A 19,397-nucleotide genomic window follows, 5' to 3' on the forward strand; every position below is an offset into this window, starting at 1 on the left:
GGTTACACATTAGCAAAAAAGAAAAAAAAAAGAAAGTTCTGAAGTAAACTCACTAGAGCGCTGCAGCTCCTAGCCATATGGGAACTTAAATGGATCCTAGAATTGTTCAGTCTATCTGCTGAACGCAGGTTCTGAACTACACAGAGACAGGCCTCATCCAACATAACGCAAGGGAATGTACTCGCTGCCGTGTTGACACAATGAGGGCACTATATGGACATTTAGGAGCATCAATTTTGTGTCTTTTCAAGGGGCCATGGGCCTTTTGTGTGTTAAAGAATATTTAACATCAGACGATGCATCTGCCAGTGACTGTGTTTTGTCAATATAAATTATAAGTGTTGTCATGTGTGGATTCACTGTTGTGTAAGCAGTATTAATTGTGCAGTGTAATTTGTTTGCTTTTAGTTTTTTTCCTCTTGATTTAAATCATCTCAGAATTTCTTTGATGGTTGACATGTCTACATATTCAGATTTTGAACAGTGAACAGTGGAAACTATTTAACCACTTTTTTTTTCTTTTCTTTTTTTTTACAGTGATTAAATGGAGAATAAATAGAGACTTAACTGCTTTCACAACCTATTTACTGTAATGTGATTGTATTTTTGAGTAAATATATATTTTTTTAAAATGTAAATATATTAATAAATTATACATTTTTATCTATCAGGAATTTATTGGATTGTAAAAAGTGGCTGTTCCGTACTAGAATGGAGCCAGAATGTGAGTTTGCAGTGAATTGTGAAGGACTTTGAAGATGGTTTTTAACCGAAGTTCACCCTCGAGAGAATCTTGTCGTATCCCAATGCACACACTTACTTTTCACATTCAAATATTACTGGATGTTTTTGCCATCACATTTTTACATTAAAGCTGCCATGAAATTGCTGCATTAACTGTTGGCAAGATTTCAGAAAGGCTGCATTACTTAAATACCTAAATTGCCGTTTGGCTGTTTTTAACATTTACTGATAGCCTGAACGGCCTAAGTCATGTCAGCCATAAAGGAAAGTTATTCCAGAGGCAAAACAAGTAGTTATTTTGTTTAAATATTAGGCTAAGAGATATTGTTTGGTTAACATGCATTGATGGATTATGCAAAGTTTGATTTTGTGTAGATATTTTAGCTGGAAGCAATGGTTTTAAGTTAAAAACATCTTAATGGTGGATTTGTTTATTACAAACAAGCAGCTTTTTGCTTCAACAAGCACTTTCTAAGGCATAAGCTGAAGTGTGCAATGAGTAAATAGAGGTAATACCACAGCTCCACTGTGAGAGCCATTAGTGGTGACATTACTGCCTGCTAGAGCGAAGCAGGATGGCCAAGCGGGTCCAGAGCTCTGGTGCTAGAGTATTGCAAAAATATATTTCAGAAGATCTGCCTGACCATTAATGTAACTGCCCTACTCCAAATAATACAATGTTATCTAAACCATCCAAACTGTTAAACCCCATCCAAAATGCAAAAAAAGAAAGATGGCATCATACATCAGAATTCCCTAATGTATAGGGCAGGGATCCTCAAATCTGGCCCACGAGATCCACTTTCCTGCAGAGTTTAGCTCTAACCCTAATCAAACACACCTGAGCATGCTAATCAATGTCTTCAGGATCATTAGAAAATCACAGGTAGGTGAGTTTGATCAGGGTTGGAGCTAAACTCTGCAGTGCATTAGCCCTCCAGGGCAAGATTTGAGGAACCCTGGTATAGGGTGACCATACAGGCCATTTTTACAGAACGCACCCTTGCCAGGATTTCTATATTGCCTAAAATATCCAGGTTTTGACTGTTTGCACTGTGCAGATCGATCGTTGTATGACATTATTTCACAAGAGCTATAGAGAGCAGAGCAGACGGCTCCTTACGCTTTCAAATCACTTTCGTGGTACTTTGGTGTCATACAATGATCGGTGCGCAGCCGAACGAACGAACGAACAAACACGTGTGCGTATTTGCATTGCTTTGATCGTTTTCACCTTCTCACGCGCGACGTGCCACGATTGGTCGATTATGTACAATACCTGCATGTTATTGGTCAAACTACTTTGGATGTTTTAGGCAATATAAAATAAAAATCCTGGCCAGGACGTGTCCCGTAGAAATGGTACATATGGCCACCCTACTAATGTAACATCTTCCTCAGCTCATTGGTGTTTAATAATTGCATGTAGCTTGTGTGTGAATACACAGATTGCATCAGCATGTATGCAATCTGTTTGTGGATGAATGTGCAATTATCCCCAGTGCATTGCATTTAGTTGTACAATAAGCAATCTTAGCTCTGCAATCAAACATTTATGTGCATGTGCATTCAGTTCTGTGCGGTTCATTTCCTTCTGCTTTATTTCTCATTCTGTGTAAATAAAAAAGCTGGGCTGGATGGAGACTTGAGCAGACAGACATTAGCCGTGTGGCACATGACCTGTACCGCTGTGATCTATGTCCACGTGGCCAGAATTGACCCCCAGTGGATTAAGAGATCCAAATTGGCTGTTTGATATATGGCCAGTCCTTGTTAACAGTGTTCCCTCCTGTCAATTCTCTCCATTGCTTTCAAGGTCAGCCGCCTTCTTCTGCCGGACAAATCAGAGAGCTTACTATTGTCAGTGATGCTCGCACATACATGCATGGACTTTCAAAAAAATTTGTTTTAAATATTTGATAATATGTGTTCTAACAAGACTTTCTCTAATTTATCCTACAGGAAATGTACTGTATATAGGAAATGTTTTGAAATTGATTCCTGTTCTGCCCTAATCATGGCCTTACATTAAAAGAAAGAAGGAAATTCAAACCAAATAGTTTTAGTTTTAGATTCTCCTATACCTTTATACTCTTATATCCATATGCATGCATTATACCAATTGTCCAGTTAGCCTGTGTGTTGTATTGTCCTGTTTTTTTGTTGTTGTTTTTTTGCTTTTAAATCTTAACCTATATCTGTAATCCTATTTTCTTTTCTCCTTTAGAGCTTGCAGAAAATGCATTTCATTGCTTGCAATTACTGATGCATGCTTAAATGTTGTGCATTTGACTGCAAGACCCTGAAACGGATCAATACCAGATTCCACATCTCAGACCAAGACTTGATGATTTATAAACTAAACTAAAGGAAATTATTGCAGCCTTCATTTCAAATGTGGCATGCTGAACAAGTTTTCGCCTTGTTATAATATAACCTTAAAAAAATCAGATCAGTTAAACCACATTTAGAAATAATCAGAAATGCACGCGCTCACATCATGTTTGTAGTGTAAACACTAATCAATCCTGATGCAACACAGAAGGGCCGTCTACTCACATGTCATTCAACAACTGAACAAAAAACATTTGGCGGGTTATTACTTTGAAAGAAAATCCAAAATATAGGCTTGAAAGAAAGTCCAAATATAAGCATGCATCAAATGTGTTTCTTAGACCTTAAATTAACATGGAGTAACACACGTTCAAAGTTTAATACTGGCGCTCAACTAAAATAACAAAAAGCTTTCCGCTGGAATTTTCATGTTTGCCACAAAATTACAATATATAGGTATAGTATAAATCAATATTATACACCTTTTTTCACTTTATTGAAATGCAGTGGCATATTGATATAGTAAGTGATATAGGTATTACAACGTGTAGGTATGGTATAAATCAATATATGCCTTTTTTAATCTTTTTTTGTACTTTATTGAAATGCAATGGTAAATTGATATAGTAAGTGATGTAGGTAGTCACAAAATCAGAATGACAAGTAATAACAGGTGATGCATGTACTGTAAATACTAGGTGTAAATGCCAATCTGTCTCTGACACCCTTTGATTGGTTCTCTCTAGATGTTTATAGCAGGTGTTCAGGTGTAAACGATGTGAAAGATATCAGGAGTTGTGAAGACGTAGTAGATGGGGAACTGTGAGCCAAGACCTAGACCAAGATGCCAAGGCCACAAGACTCCAACTCTAAGATGGTACTGATCCAGGTGAGTAATATAAAATCCTTAATGCTTCTTAAATTGTTTCTATTTTAGTCTAATGTGTTTCTCAAGTGTGATGACAATTAACCTCAGTGTGCTGCACCAAAGCTAATTAGAAGCTGTGAAGGTCAAAGTCTCCCCTACTTTATCTTAGCCTTTAGCTATGAAGTGTCACACTTTTGATGGTCACAGCAGCAGACATCTGTGACATGTAGAAAATAGATTGAAAGAGACAATCAGACTGGCAGTCTTTTGAACCTCCTCTTTCCTATAAACTCTATATATGACCCCATTAGGAGTGTCACGTCGCACTTCCTTTCACATTAAACCTTGATGTGTTGAACAATAGAGACCTCGACGGGAGAGCACTGCCTCGTCTATTCTTTCCTGCCTTTTTCATGGCATGTTTATTGTGACAGCCGTTTTTCTGCACGCAGAGTGCATGTTTCACCATGAATGTAGGGCCATCAGATCTTGTGTTGTTTGGGTGTGGGGCCGCACACACCTAAAAAAAAAAAGCCACAATTGCTCCTCCTGCGGTTGGCCTGAGTGCAAAGCTTCCTGAGTTGAAGAAGAAATCTATTGATGTCAGTTTTGTGAAGGTTTTACTACACAAAGCAGAGAAAGTAAATATTTTGGCTTGGTGTCACGTCCAGGACACAGTCGCTCTGAAATGAAAGAGGTCTTTGAAAGTCACAGAAGGGAATTGGGAAGAACGTGTTTTACGGTTTGACTCTGCTGATGCGTGGAGCTGAGCATTTTCTAGTTTCATAAAAAAAAAAAAACTAGAGTGTAACGATTGCCTCAGTTTATTCTTGCTTGGGAAATATGGCTTAAAACATTGTCACCTTGGTTCTTTGGTCCCTGGCCTACTCGTTTAGTATGAGAGACAATGAAGGCTCTGCAACTTAATGTTGATTCATTAATTCTCTAGATTATTGGTTACAATTTCGATGCTTCGGTTGGAATTGGTGAGTATGAAGACACTCTGTGTTTTGGGGTTCCAAACATTCCAAACTGAGCTTAGAATTCCTTTTAAATTCCAATTAATTATTGAATTTAATTTGAACTTGAATTTTGGCGGCAAACAGGATGTAGAAATGTAATTTGAATTTAAGGAAGTGGATTTAAGATGGATGGATAGACATTTATACAAATGGGTACAGACAGTTAAACTTAGATTAGAGAAGTATATACAAAAAAAAATATGTATCAGATCAGTGTAACTCCTGAAACCGATTTGATTCTGGTTTGTTTCCACATTTATTTGATCCGGTTGGTTGTTGCGTCTAACATAGCTTACAGTATTGTAAGTGATTCTAAGAAATTGCATCTAAATCTGACATTAGCCTTTGCACTGCAGTTATTTCTCTTGAACCGCATGGCAAAATAAGAAACACCTCTTGCTCTGAGCATTTTATGCAATCTTTCTCACAGATATCAAAGAGATTAACAATTATAAACAATTGCTGTGCTCGGAGGAAAGGATTTGACCTTTAGGAAACTGTGTGCGTGTATGTGTACGTGCGTGATGGTTTTTGTACGTGTCACATTTCATGCGCATCTACAAACGCTCATCCTTATTGTCAGTCATTGTTTTTTGTTCCTTGACCTGATTGAAAGACAGGTAACGTGAATCAGAGCTAATTATAAATTAGCATGTACACGCTGCAGGAAGTATAATAACGCCAACGCCTGTTACTATGTAATGGGTGTTTGTTGACATTGAATGCATTGACACAATCAAAAAGCAATGTACATGCTATCTCAAAGACCCCATATTGAAACCTGTATCCTCTAAAGGAGACCTCAACAGAGTCCTGAATGGGTGGCTTAGACAAAGAACAAGGAGGAGGAGAGTAGGGACACAAGTGGGCATGGTGGCAGACATCAAGGAGCCAATAGAAACCGATCTTGAATTCTCTGTAGACATTGGGGGCCAATAAGAGCTTCCCTGAACTCAGTTGAACACAGTTTGACAAGGCTGACCATATCACAGGCCTATAGAAGTTTCAACAGTTCTTTTTTTTTTTACAAGCAGACCTCCGTGTTTTTCCTCGGGATTATTCACATAACTAGAGACTTGCCTTGACCCAGACCAGTCCCTTAAAATGCTGCTCGCCATCACTCTGGAATAGAAGAGTACTTTGGACTATTTTATGCTGAGAATTTATAGAGTGTTCCAGAAAGGTAGGAGCGCTTCTGTGTGGAATGTGTGATTCTACGCTTGAATGCAGTAAAATGTCTTGCTTGACACAGTATAAAGGACCCGTTTTACCTCTAAAGTGATTCATTTCATTCTCACTTCTTTTTAAACCATACAGCACTTCAGTTGAAAGGAACGATATGCTCTGCCAACACGATCAAACTGTCAGATGGTCCAAATTCAAAGTGAACAGCCCAGTGATGCAATAATGGCTAAATCAAAATACATCTTTAATACAAAATTGTATCAATGACTAGGTATGGTAAGAGAGCTTGTATGAATTCGGTTAATTCTGCTGCATTTGAAGCTGTTTGACAATACCTGAAAAATACTATGCTCCATTCTGGAATGTTCGATTCTGATTGGTCAGTCTTCATGCAGTTAAATGTGTTTGTATAATTGTATCAGGTAACCAACCACTCCATGGATTCATTGTTGTCAGCTTCGAGGTTAGAAAGAAATTAATACTTTTGTTTAGCAGGGATGCATTAAATTGAGCAAAGGTGAGACATTTATAATGTTACAAAAGATATATAATTCAAATAAAGGCTGTTCTTTTGAACTTTCTTTTCATTAAAGAATCCTGGAAAAAATATAAACAAAAATATTAAGCAGCACAACGATTTCTGATAATGGTAAGAAATGTTTCTTGAGCATCAAATCAGCATATAAGACTGGAATAATGATGCTGAAAATTCAGCTTTGCATCACAGGAATAAATTCAGTTTTAATTTTTTTTTCAACTAGAAAACTATTATTTTACATTGTAATATTTCACAATATTACAGTTTTTACTGTATTTTTGATCAAATAAATGCAGCCTTGGTGAGCATAAGAGTCCTGATGCACAAAAGCTTTTTACAGAACCAAAACTTTTTAACAGTAGTGTATTAAAATGATTTCATGTCTGTTTATTCATTTGTTTGGTTGTTGCTGTGTAATATGGAAGAGAGCATACAGGCAGCCAGTCATTATCACAAAATAAACCTCTTTGGGGTGATGCAAGACCCTTTTTGCGTCGGAGTCCTGATCGCCTTGTCTGAATTAGTTTTGTGATAATGACTGCACATTGTTTTTTTAATGAGAAAGTTGTTCTTAAAAACGATCTAGCAGCTAATGGCAAGGCGCCCTGATGCCTCAAGATCACGCTGTCTGGGCTGGCAAAACAAATCCAAGAGCACATGTAGAGAGGCTTAAATGCCAATGGGGGAAATAACCTGATATTGGTATAAGGTGCCTCTCTCTGACATAAACCTCTGATCCTCCTGAAATAATGTTAGTCACATTTCCATTTTGGAGGGCATGTTCGCTTTAAAAGCCTCCTGCTGTGGCTTTACAAATACTCGATGCGCTCAGTTCGGCTGTGAGGCTTTAATATGTAAAAGCACCATGACTCTTTATGTACCATCTATGTTTCCTTTGAACACTTTTCTGCCACATGTATGCAAAATGATTTCTTGCAGCTGTTGGATATGATTCATGCTTATTGATGTGTGATGCTTTGAAGTTTTAGGTTTACCTTTAGATGACTAGTTGTGCAGAAAATCTTGTATTTCCTGGCCATGAATCGAGGCATTAGAGATGCTAGCATCACTATTACTATTGCTCATACTTAGTGATAGGGATCTGAACAAGCCCTTGGTATTAAATTTCAGCGTGTAACTCATCCCACACCGCTTGTGCTTCGGACATGAATGTTGCTTTAAATGATGCGGTTGAGGAGCTTTTCTGACTTTAGACATTTCTCACCTTCTGGATAAATGGACAAGAATATCCTATAGAATTACACTGAATGAGTGACATGGGCCATATCTAGAGACCAGAGTATTGTAAAGAGTCAGCAAACAAATAGCAACACACCAAAAGCAACTAAGAACACTCTAGCTTCATAGCTTCATTTGCACTAGCAAACTCTATTAATAAATATGAAAGTTGAACTGAAAGTTCATTAAAGTTGTGTTTAAAAAAAAAAAAATGTACATAGTTTACTGTTCAAAAGTTTGGGGCCAGAAAGACGTTTTTATTATTATTTGAAAGAAATAAATACTTTTATTCAGCAAGGATGTGTTAAATTGATCAAAAATGACAGTAAAGCATTTACAAAAGATGTTACAATAGATTTCTATTTCAAATAAATGGTGTTCTTTTGAAACAAATTTCACAGTTTCCACAAAAATATTACTGAAAACTCAACTGTTTTCAACACTGATAATAATAAGATATGTTTCCCAAGCACCAAATCAGCACATTAGAATGATTTCTTGTATGTTTTCTATTGTGAAGTTCTTCTGCAGTTTATATTAGGTGACATCATTCAAATATGCAGTCAACAATGGTTTTATAAGGAGCCTTGGAGATGTTGAGATTTTTATGTCAAAACATTTGACCTTTTTCTTTTTTTTCCCACTCCATTTTCCCTGTTTCTTTACAGAGAGAGCTTTGTAAGCACCTGGAGCTTATACATAACCTTTAAAACAGGCAAAAATAAACCAGCCTGCAATTTGAGTTAAATTTAGTTCACAAAAATAAAACTCTTATTCTTAAACATATTTTTTTCATCATCCTCATGTCAATCCAAACCTGTGCGACTTTCTGTCTTCCATGGAACACAAAAAAGACATTTTGTAGAACGTTAAGTTTGGTGCCTTCATTTCTATTGGTTTCTCCTACGCCTTCCCAAAGTCCATAACTGTGTTCTTCAAGGAAATTGAAGTGATCTTCCACGCCACCAGCAGTCAAGTGTCCTGGATCTCTTCCATCATGCTTGCTGTCATGTATGGAGGAGGTAAGCAGTGTCTTCCTGCATTTTCCTCTTTCTCCTCCCCTTAAAACTCTCAAGCTCTCTTTACATGTATTATAAAAAGTTCTTTCTGAATTCATACTAGATGTTTGCATTGATTCATAACCGGAGTTGTTTAATAGAATAATTCTGTCCTTGGGTAACTTTTAAATCAAGCTGTTTTTTCAACCATTCAAGCCAGTGGTGAGATCATGGCGCAGATAATGAAGATCCCGACGCAGTTTATCAATGGATGTGGTTCGAGTGAAAGGCCCTTATTCATTTGAATTGTAGAAACGAGAGGCATGCTAGACAAGGCTTAGACATCAGCCACCGGCTGCTTTGCTGAGAGATTGAGCTCTGAATGGGCAACTCTATCTCCCTCTGGAGTCTTTCTTCTTAGTCAGCTCTTTATTCTGCAAGTGTCAGATGTTTTCCTTGGAGAGAGATGAGGAGATGAGACGCATAACTCAGGAGTCGCACAGACTTGTGATGACTAGCGTCAATAGCAAACTTGTCTCTGGAAGTGGAGCACCACCGAATGATGTCAGCACACTCACACAGACAGACTAAATTGCACGTTCGCCTTCTCACGCTGCTGAGCAAATCAAACGCTAGTTAAAAAATATAAACCATTACGGATATAAAAAATAAAGGTTTGAATGTTTCTGACAGTATGGTGCTACTTTTTGGTTACAACGCAAAAGCCAATTAGTGTTCTATACTGTCACTATGGTTTGCTTGTGTGTTTATACATAACCTTTAAAACAGGCAAAAATAAACCAGCCTGCAATTTGAGTTAAATTTAGTTCACAAAAATAAAACTCTTACTCTTAAACATATTTTTTTCATCATCCTCATGTCAATCCAAACCTGTGCGACTTTCTGTCTTCCATGGAACACAAAAAAGACATTTTGTAGAACGTTAATACTCTTATTTTCCAAGAATACAGCGACTAGGGTTTGTTAAGCTCTAAAAAGGACAAAAAAGTTTCAGAATAGGTAGGGAGAAATGGTTAAAATAACACTTAAAGGGTTAGTTCACCCAAAAATGAAAATTCTGTCATTAATTACTCACCATCATGTCGATCCAAACCTGTAAGACCGTCTTCAGACCACAAATTAAGATATTTTGATGAAATCCGAGAACTTTCTGACCCTGCATAGACAGCAATGCAACTGACAAGCTCAAGGCCCAAAAAGGTAGTAAGGACATCTTTAAAATAATCCGTGTCATCAGTGGCTCACCCATCATTTTACGAAGCTACAAGAATAAATAAATTGTAGAATAAAGTCATTATTTTTGTTATTCTTGTAGCTTCATAAAATTACGGTTGAACCACTGATGTCACCCGGACTATTTTAACGATGTCCTTACTACATTTCTGGGCCTTGAACGTGGTAGTTGCGTGGCTGTCTATTCAGGGTCTTGAATTTCATCAAAAATATCGTAATTTGTGTTCCGAAGATAAACGAAGGTCTTACGGGTTTGGAAGGACATGAGGGTGAGTAAATGACAGAATTTTCATTTTTGGGTGAGCTATCCCTTTAATTACTTCATTGTCTTGTGTAATGTATAGTCAATGAAGTACATCAATATTGTAGACAATAACCCAAAATATCAACTGATAACTGATCAAATCAAAAAATGAACATTAGACAAAATGGGTGGGTATATGATGTGGCATTTATTTTTTGTCCTAAATATTGATTTATTCAAAAATATATTGTATATTTCTTGAATAGAAAATATAAAATGTATACATTTTATAAAATATAACATTGTATTTTTGTTAGTTCATGTTGTACAATGTGATTATTTTTTTCTTTCTTTCTTTTACTCGTGATGTATATGTCATTGACCCACATACTTCTGTCAAACTTGAGCTTTTGCCCTTACATTTGTCATGAACAAGAACAAGGCGCTCAATCAGTTTCTGAAAGATAGACCTTTCAGTTTATGCCGGCCGGTGTATACATTTTATAAAATATAACATTGTATTTTTGTTAGTTCATGTTGTACAATGTGATTATTTTTTCTTTCTTTCTTTTACTCGTGATGTATATGTCATTGACCCACATACTTCTGTCAAACTTGAGCTTTTGCCCTTACATTTGTCATGAACAAGAACAAGGCGCTCAATCAGTTTCTGAAAGATAGACCTTTCAGTTTATGCCGGTGGTGTTGACATTATGGCCATGAGAACTCATGGCATGTGAGAGGCACATGACTTTACATTTGACCTCGTACTCCTACATGCCCCTTCTGGCCCAGCAGAGCTAATTCCCTACTGTAATGCAGGGGGCAATACATAGCACATGACCCAGATGATCACAGAACCAACCACGCGTGGAAAAAAATCCAGCAATTTGTTCTGACGACAATGATAAACAGAATTGCATTATGTAGTGCTACTGGTTTGTACTAACATATTTGCAGGCAAGACATAATTGTGTGAATATTTTATGCTGACTTATGCACATCAGACATCTGTGTAGCAATATATTCCATATTCATAATAATTCACAATATGCTCACAAGTAAATCAGAATGCCATTGTTTTAGCATCTAGTTTGATGCTGGCCATGACTGACATGTGTTGTGGTTCCCCTTTTGCTCTCATTTCCCTGAATACAGCCACTGTCTCACCAACAGTTTACAGAGAAGTCTGAATGCCCTCTAAGCTAAATACTGTCAGAAGGTGTTCGTTTCTTTTCCAGGGATGTGTTGTTTTGGCATTCTAGGCCAAGACATCTTCCTACATAGACCTCCATTGCATTTAAGCTTGTTGTCGGTGACCCAGGGAACCCAGAGGTAGTTTGCCTGGAGCAAGAGAGGTCCAGATATGAGGATATTTACATGAATGTGGACTGATCTGATATGTCAGGAGTGAGTTTTTGTTTAATGTCACCCAAGGGCTTAGTCTAATCCATATTTATCTGGTATTCAAGCTGATTTGTAAGGAGTGTTTATTTACATGTATCTATGGCTGATGATTTAGACCAAACATATTAGCATTGTAATTTTACAGTTGTAATGTAAAATAAATTATCATGTTATTATATTCTTTTTCTTAAATACTCGAATTTTTATTTTTACAGTGAAATATTACAGAAGTAAAATGTCTTGTTTTTATTTAGTAATGTTTATATTTGTATTAATAATAATTAATAATATTTAATTATTATTTTATTTTAAAAATTATTTATGTATAATCACAACATTTTGCCCAAATTGTGCAGCCCTACAAATAGCAAATCCGGATTTTATTTATAATCTGAAAAATCACTGATTTTTTTTTCCCCCCCTAAAATGTATCTACTTCACCATTTTATTATAGAGCCTGAAAACTCAAATCTGATTAAAGTACTGGTATTAGTAGTTGTTGTGACGTAAACTAGGGCTTGTACGTGATACTAATGAATTTCCGCATTTCTAAATGTGTTAATATGTTCTTTCGTACATGTTCGCAGTGACTCGCTTCCCCGCTGTATGAGGTGGATTAGAGAGGCAAACAAGGCAGCCTATTGTACTGAGAGGCTGAAGACGTGCAGGCGCTCGCCAGCGCTCCCCGGTTTTCACACGATTAGCAGGCTTCCTTCCTACATTCATGATAGGATTTAGACTCAGTACATGGAAGCCTTAAAAACACGCATGTAACTGGAAATACCTTTGGGATCCTTTTGTTTGCTACTGTAGGGCGGTATCACAACATATTAGTTTAGTTTGTTAGGACTAAAGTTTCTAAACGAAACGTATCTAAAATATGATTTAGTAGAGCACTTTAAGATTGGTCTTTCAGCCTCTGCGTTTCACAGGTAACATCTTTTGCTCAGTTAGCTGGATGATGGTGGGAAACAGCAAAATCTGCAGTTTGATGATTACTGCAGTAATATGCAATGTCAAATTCTATTGTTCTTCCCCACAGAGCTGCAATGCCCTCTAGTGGTCTGAACAGAGACTATTACCTTATGTCATGAAAAAACAAAACTGACCCTGCTTATTATTTTAGTATATATTCCTGGTGTTATTGTGAACAGTTCATGTGTGCATGTTATTTCAGATAGACTTTGTCTTCATAATCTTTTATCATAATGTAATAACATGCTCCCCCTCTGAAACTGTTATTGTGATAGGCCAGACCATCTTTTTTCAACCCCACTGTTTTCAATCCCATCAATTCCCAATGGATAAAATCAAGTCCTGTATTAAACTTCCTGATAACTTGGAATTGGGTGTTGCTTGAACCATTGTTCTCTTTTACTATTACCTTGATTTTTCTTCAGACGCCATATATCTTGTACTTAATCTCAAGCATGCTTTTCAACAACACTGTTATCTCCTTGGTAAACAAGTACACTAACTCATAATTGAAAAAAAAAAAAAAAATTATATATATACAGTATATATAGAATTCGTTTTCACATTGAAGTATCACACTTTTTTAAAAGTAATATATTTTTATGATAGATTTTCATATTTTAAGATTTAAAATCTGCGTTTGTTCAAGAAATTGCATTTAAAATGCTTTTAAAACTGAAAAGAAATCTCTTTTTGGCTTCAGATTACAGAAATAAATACATTTTCCTCTGCTTTGTGCAAATTCTGACTTTTTTTTTTTTTTTTTTTTGCATCTCATTTCCAGGTCCTGTCAGCAGTATCCTGGTCAATAAGTATGGAAGTCGGCCTATTATGATTTTAGGAGGCTGCCTCTCAGGAGCAGGGCTCATCGCTGCCTCTTTTTGCAATACTGTCGAAGGCTTGTACTTCTGTGTCGGTGTAGTGGGAGGTATAATTAAAAACAAATAAAAAAATTTCAACATACACCATTGCTCTTATCCCATGCACTTTACAGTAATAGCACTCCTAGTGATGTTACACTCTTGTGACAGATTTTAATATCACCCAGGGGACCTGTTTTCATTTCGAACTTTGTGTTATGATGTTTTCCAGGTCTGGGACTGGCATTCAATCTCAACCCAGCTCTCACAATGATTGGCAAATATTTCTACAAGAAACGCCCAATAGCTAATGGTATCGCTATGGCTGGTAGCCCAGTCTTTTTGTCTACTCTGGCTCCCCTGAACACCTGGTTCTTCGACCAATTCGGCTGGAAAGGGAGCTTCTTGATCCTGGGTGGACTTCTGCTGAATTGTTGTGTAGCTGGATCACTGATGAGGCCCATTGGGCCAAAACCCCAACCCGCTGTTAAAGCTGCTAACAGTAATAGCGAAGCCAGAGAGCAAAAGAGCGTGATGGCGATCATCAATGGTTTTATCGATCTGACGCTCTTCAAGCATCGTGGCTTCTTGCTGTACCTTCTGGGTAATGTGGTCATGTTCTTCGGCCTCTTCTCTCCTCTTGTGTTCCTCAGTAATTACGCCAAGAGTAAGGAAATTCCCAAGGAGAAGGCGGCTTTTCTGCTCTCTGTCCTGGCCTTTGTAGATATGGTTGCACGACCTTCAATGGGAATAGTTGCCAGCACGAAATGGGTCAGGCCAAGGGTGCAATACTTCTTCGCCGCATCCATTCTCCTTAACGGTGTGTGCCACCTGCTTGCCCCTCTGTCCACAGACTACACAGGGTTCGTGATTTACGCCATCTTCTTTGGGTTTGCCTTCGGCTGGCTGAGCTCTGTGCTGTTTGAGACCCTCATGGATCTTGTGGGATCTCAACGTTTCTCCAGTGCTGTGGGACTGGTGACGATTGTAGAATGTGTGCCAGTGTTACTGGGGCCTCCTTTACTAGGTGAGTAGTTTTAAATAGCATACCAAATAACAAAAGGTATTCGTCTGAAACTAGTGAAGGCAATATGTAGTTAAATGACCAGTCACATGATTTAAAATTAACTTTCCTTCATACATTCAGATACATTTTAATCTAAAAAAAAAAAAAACTCTGTGAAAACGCGTTAACCATGCAGTCCCAGAAGAAAACACTTCTGCATGCCTTTGCAAAATTAAGATGCATAATGAGGAATAGATTAGGGCATTGTGCATTATTATCTTGCAAAACTTTTGTGAGTTAAAGCAAAAGCATGACCTACATTTGAATCACTTTTTGTTGAAAATGCATTAATGGTTTCCACTTGGATCACTGATTTTTTATATATACTGTATATATATATATATATATAATAATAATTGTCTGCACTCACAGGAAAGTTCAATGACATCTACCATGACTACAAATATACATACATGGGCTGTGGAATTGTCCTGCTGGTTGGCAGTTTGTTTCTTTTCATCGGAATGGGCATCAACTACAGGCTACTGGATAAAGAAGCAAAAGAAGAATCCAAGAGAGCCAATCTGCAGGAGGAGCCTGGCAAAGAGGTTGTAGAAGCACTGAAAATACCTGATGACAATACTGCAGAGGATACTGTGTGACAATAGCTGATCCTGGTTTTATTCTGGGTGATTCTTACATTTCTGCACTCTCTACATCAAGGATTTGATTACAGACATCCATCTTGGACTATTTAGGTTACTGAGGCAGTGATGCAAACATTTCAGTGCCTTGCATGAGCACATGGTCATGCAATTGATATTTTTATTTTTAGAATTTAACTTTAGTATAAAACGTATGCATTTACTTTAGGACAAGACCTGTGGCTATTATTTTGGGGCATTTTATGTACGCTGAGAGTGAGAGAGAGATTAAATCAGTGAATATATGAAGAATTAATCTGCAAGAAACAAATGTTGCCTTCTAACAAAAAAGAGACGAGTAATGTGAAAGCGGTAGATATGCAAATACTGTCTCTTGTTAAATATATGCACAAATTAAACACATAATTTGGTAAATATTTTCCAAGTTAAAACGGTTAATGCATTGTTTTGTCAGTATACATGGACAGCGTCAGCGTTATTTTGTGTATTCTTGTGTGTCTATGTGTGTAGTCTAGCAATTTAGTGATAAAAGATTATTTACTTGTTTGAAACTGTGTAAACACAAAAGCAATTTGTGTATAGCATAATGGGAAATTGTTTGTTAAATGCCAAATAAGTTAATATCAGAGTTGGTTTAAATGTTTGTGATTTTCTGTTGCAAAATGGTTCAAATAAAAATGATTCTCATTTTAATAAAAATTTCACAAAGCTTCACACCTCCTTTCAAGTGTTGGGGGTTAACCCTGGTGTTCTTTTGAGAATGACTATGATGTAAGTAGGCCTACCTCTGACTTCTTTTGCAAAATGTTCATCTGACCTCTAACCCATTTGATATTATTGAAGCTTTAACCCTTAGTTGGATGCACCTTTCATAAATGTGACAGGTATGTTAAACAATGCTTTAGGAAATAACTGAATAAAAGACATAAACAACTGACAGGGAGTGTATGTTTACACCAGTCTGAAAATATCATCGTGAAAATTCAACGCCTTTCAGTGTTGCCAACTAATTTTCAGGGGAAGTTGCTAAAGGAAGGTTGATTTGTTGCTAAAAGTTGCTAAATGACGTTGTGATGTCATTGCGCGATGACGTCATTACGTAATCACAACGCAAAATTGTGTCACTACATCAAATCTCAGCAAAAATATATTTTATATGTTAATTTATATTTGCTCGTAAAATAATATAAATGCATATTATAATGTTAAACTATAAATAACTATTTTTATATACAACATTGAACACTTTTGAACGATTTAATTTTTGAACGATTACAAGTTTTTTTATTAGCTAGTAAACTAGTAAAACTACACATTCTGAACAATTATAGTTTTAAGCAGTGTATTAGTAGTCAGTATGCTACACTCTAAGAAAATAAATCACAGGTTTTTACCTGCATTTTAAATTACGCATTGTATTGTGTGTTTCGGGTTAAAGGGTTACAATGGATAATGGATAACGGATAATGTCCTGGAAAATTACTAGTACCTTTGCCATTTTTCTAGATATGTTTCTTACATTGTACTAACTGATCAACAATCACATGTACACGCTACTAACAAGGTGTATCATAAATGAACAATTATTAAATTATTATTGTTATTATCAAATTGAACAACTGCAAATAGCAATAACTTAATTCATGTGATGTCTGTACTTCTATATCTTTGGTTTCCTCTTTTTGTGAAATTTAGATGGAAAATGTGTGCCTTTTTATTGTTTGAGTCACTTATCAAAAGTTGCTAATAGTAGCCAAATAAAATTTAAAAATAGCTAAATTTGTTGCTAGGTGCTTTTGGAAGAAAAAGTTGCTAGGGTAGTCTGAAAAGTTGCTAAATTTAGCAACAAAATTGCTAAGTTGGCAACACTGACGCCTTTGTTGCACTGGGTCTCTGCGGCGCCGAATTAAAATAATGTAGCCTACTTTTGAAACATGCTATAAATGTTAATGCTTGTCTTATAATTAGCATTCTTTATATATAGTAAAAAAAAAAAAAAAGTAAATAAATATTACATTTCGCGAGTCCCGAGTGACATGGGGTTAATAGCCGTTATTTAAGTTGCTACTGCTGTTGCTAAATTGAATCCGCCGCGCAAACCATTTAAAATCTGAGTCTCGTGAGTCAAACTGACATCAGGTAAAAACCGTTGGTCAACGGAGTCGTAATAATTATAAATATATTCAGAAAGTGCTAGAGTGATTTGCTTAAAGGTAATGAAATGTTTCCAAAATTAAGTTTAATTACATATACGTAGTTTATAAAAGAGGGAAAGTAACGGGAATCAAATCATTTGTGAGGAATATTTACTAAAATTACATTTGTTCAACTGCCTCAACTTTCGACTTCTCAGCTAACGTTAGCTAGTGTCTCAAAAGGGAAAAACTCAACAATAAAACTATTCGGTATATAGTTCTGAGGATTTTTGAAGTAATATATTTCGTTTGACTCCACAGCATGCAAAAACCATTCAACTTCAAACTGCTGGTGCCCCCAAGAGCTCATTTGAGTCAAGTTTCTGCAGTGAAGCCTCAGGAAACAGGCTTGTTTGAAGAAAACTCTCTTTTTTCTCCTTCAAACCAGGTTGGCAAACTTGTAAATTCGCTGTTGGTGCTATAATGTTGCTATTTGACCTCTGGCTGCTAAACTGCTGTGTGAACATTTAAATGTAACTTAGGATGATACGTGCATTTTGTTTGTAGAGTTATAACAAGTGTTCAGATATGGAGACCAGTCTGCCATTTCCATCCAAAATGGTGCTTCCTACGAAGACATCAAGAACTGGTAACATTTATAATCTAAATGGAAAGGTGTACTGTAATGAATAGGTTTTAATGAAGTAAGTCCATTAATCCTGATACTTTGTTCTTAAAGAGGGCATGAAGAAGGCTGCAGTCATGCCGATGGAAAAGGAGGAGGTCAGGTTAAATGCTTATTTCATTTTGTGTTGTAGTTACTGCTTAAATTATTATTCATTTATTTTTTTATAATCTATAATGGTTTAAGGTCCACATTATGAATTCAGTGAAATGCATAATGTCAGTAACTCTAAGCAGTTTAATAGCTGTTTTGCTTTTGCATTACAGACATCAGTAAGATCCAGCCAGCTGTACTCCAGATTGCTTGATGAAGCTGAGAAAATCAAACTCTGGAAGTTCAAAATAGATTCTGAGATTTCACAAAAAGACAGTATTATTGTTATTATCAAATTGAACAACTGCAAATAGCAATAACTTAATTCACGTGATGTTGTGTACTGCTAGGCATCTTTGGTTGCCTCTTTTTGTGTAATTTTGTTGGAAAATGTGTGCCTTTTTATTGTTTGAGTCACTTATCAAAAGTTGCTAATAGTAGCCAAATAAAATTTAAAAATAGCTAAATTTGTTGCTAGGTGCTTTTGGAAGAAAAAGTTGCTAGGGTAGTCTGAAAAGTTGCTAAATTTAGCAACAAAATTGCTAAGTTGGCAACACTGACGCCTTTGTTGCACTGGGTCTCTGCGGCGCCGAATTAAAATAATGTAGCCTACTTTTGAAACATGCTATAAATGTTAATGCTTGTCTTATAATTAGCATTCTTTATATATAGTAAAAAAAAAAAAAAAGTAAATAAATATTACATTTCGCGAGTCCCGAGTGACATGGGGTTAATAGCCGTTATTTAAGTTGCTACTGCTGTTGCTAAATTGAATCCGCCGCGCAAACCATTTAAAATCTGAGTCTCGTGAGTCAAACTGACATCAGGTAAAAACCGTTGGTCAACGGAGTCGTAATAATTATAAATATATTCAGAAAGTGCTAGAGTGATTTGCTTAAAGGTAATGAAATGTTTCCAAAATTAAGTTTAATTACATATACGTAGTTTATAAAAGAGGGAAAGTAACGGGAATCAAATCATTTGTGAGGAATATTTACTAAAATTACATTTGTTCAACTGCCTCAACTTTCGACTTCTCAGCTAACGTTAGCTAGTGTCTCAAAAGGGAAAAACTCAACAATAAAACTATTCGGTATATAGTTCTGAGGATTTTTGAAGTAATATATTTCGTTTGACTCCACAGC

General features: G+C 36.4%; 1 protein-coding gene across 1 annotated transcript; it reads left to right on the plus strand.

The window, feature by feature from the left end:
• Nucleotides 1-3,922: 3,922 nt before the first annotated feature.
• On the plus strand, nt 3,923-15,925 carry LOC107729724 (monocarboxylate transporter 1-like). Its single transcript, XM_016540398.1, has 5 exons — nt 3,923-3,967; nt 8,796-8,952; nt 13,593-13,736; nt 13,901-14,695; nt 15,107-15,925. Exons 1-5 carry the CDS (start codon nt 3,923-3,925, stop codon nt 15,334-15,336), a joined length of 1,371 nt encoding a protein of 456 aa, XP_016395884.1. The 3' UTR covers nt 15,337-15,925.
• Nucleotides 15,926-19,397: the final 3,472 nt, after the last annotated feature.

The sequence above is a fragment of the Sinocyclocheilus rhinocerous genome, unplaced genomic scaffold (genome assembly GCF_001515625.1).
Source record: "Sinocyclocheilus rhinocerous isolate Xijiao unplaced genomic scaffold, SAMN03320098_v1.1 scaffold218, whole genome shotgun sequence".
Classification (NCBI taxonomy): domain Eukaryota; kingdom Metazoa; phylum Chordata; class Actinopteri; order Cypriniformes; family Cyprinidae; genus Sinocyclocheilus; species Sinocyclocheilus rhinocerous.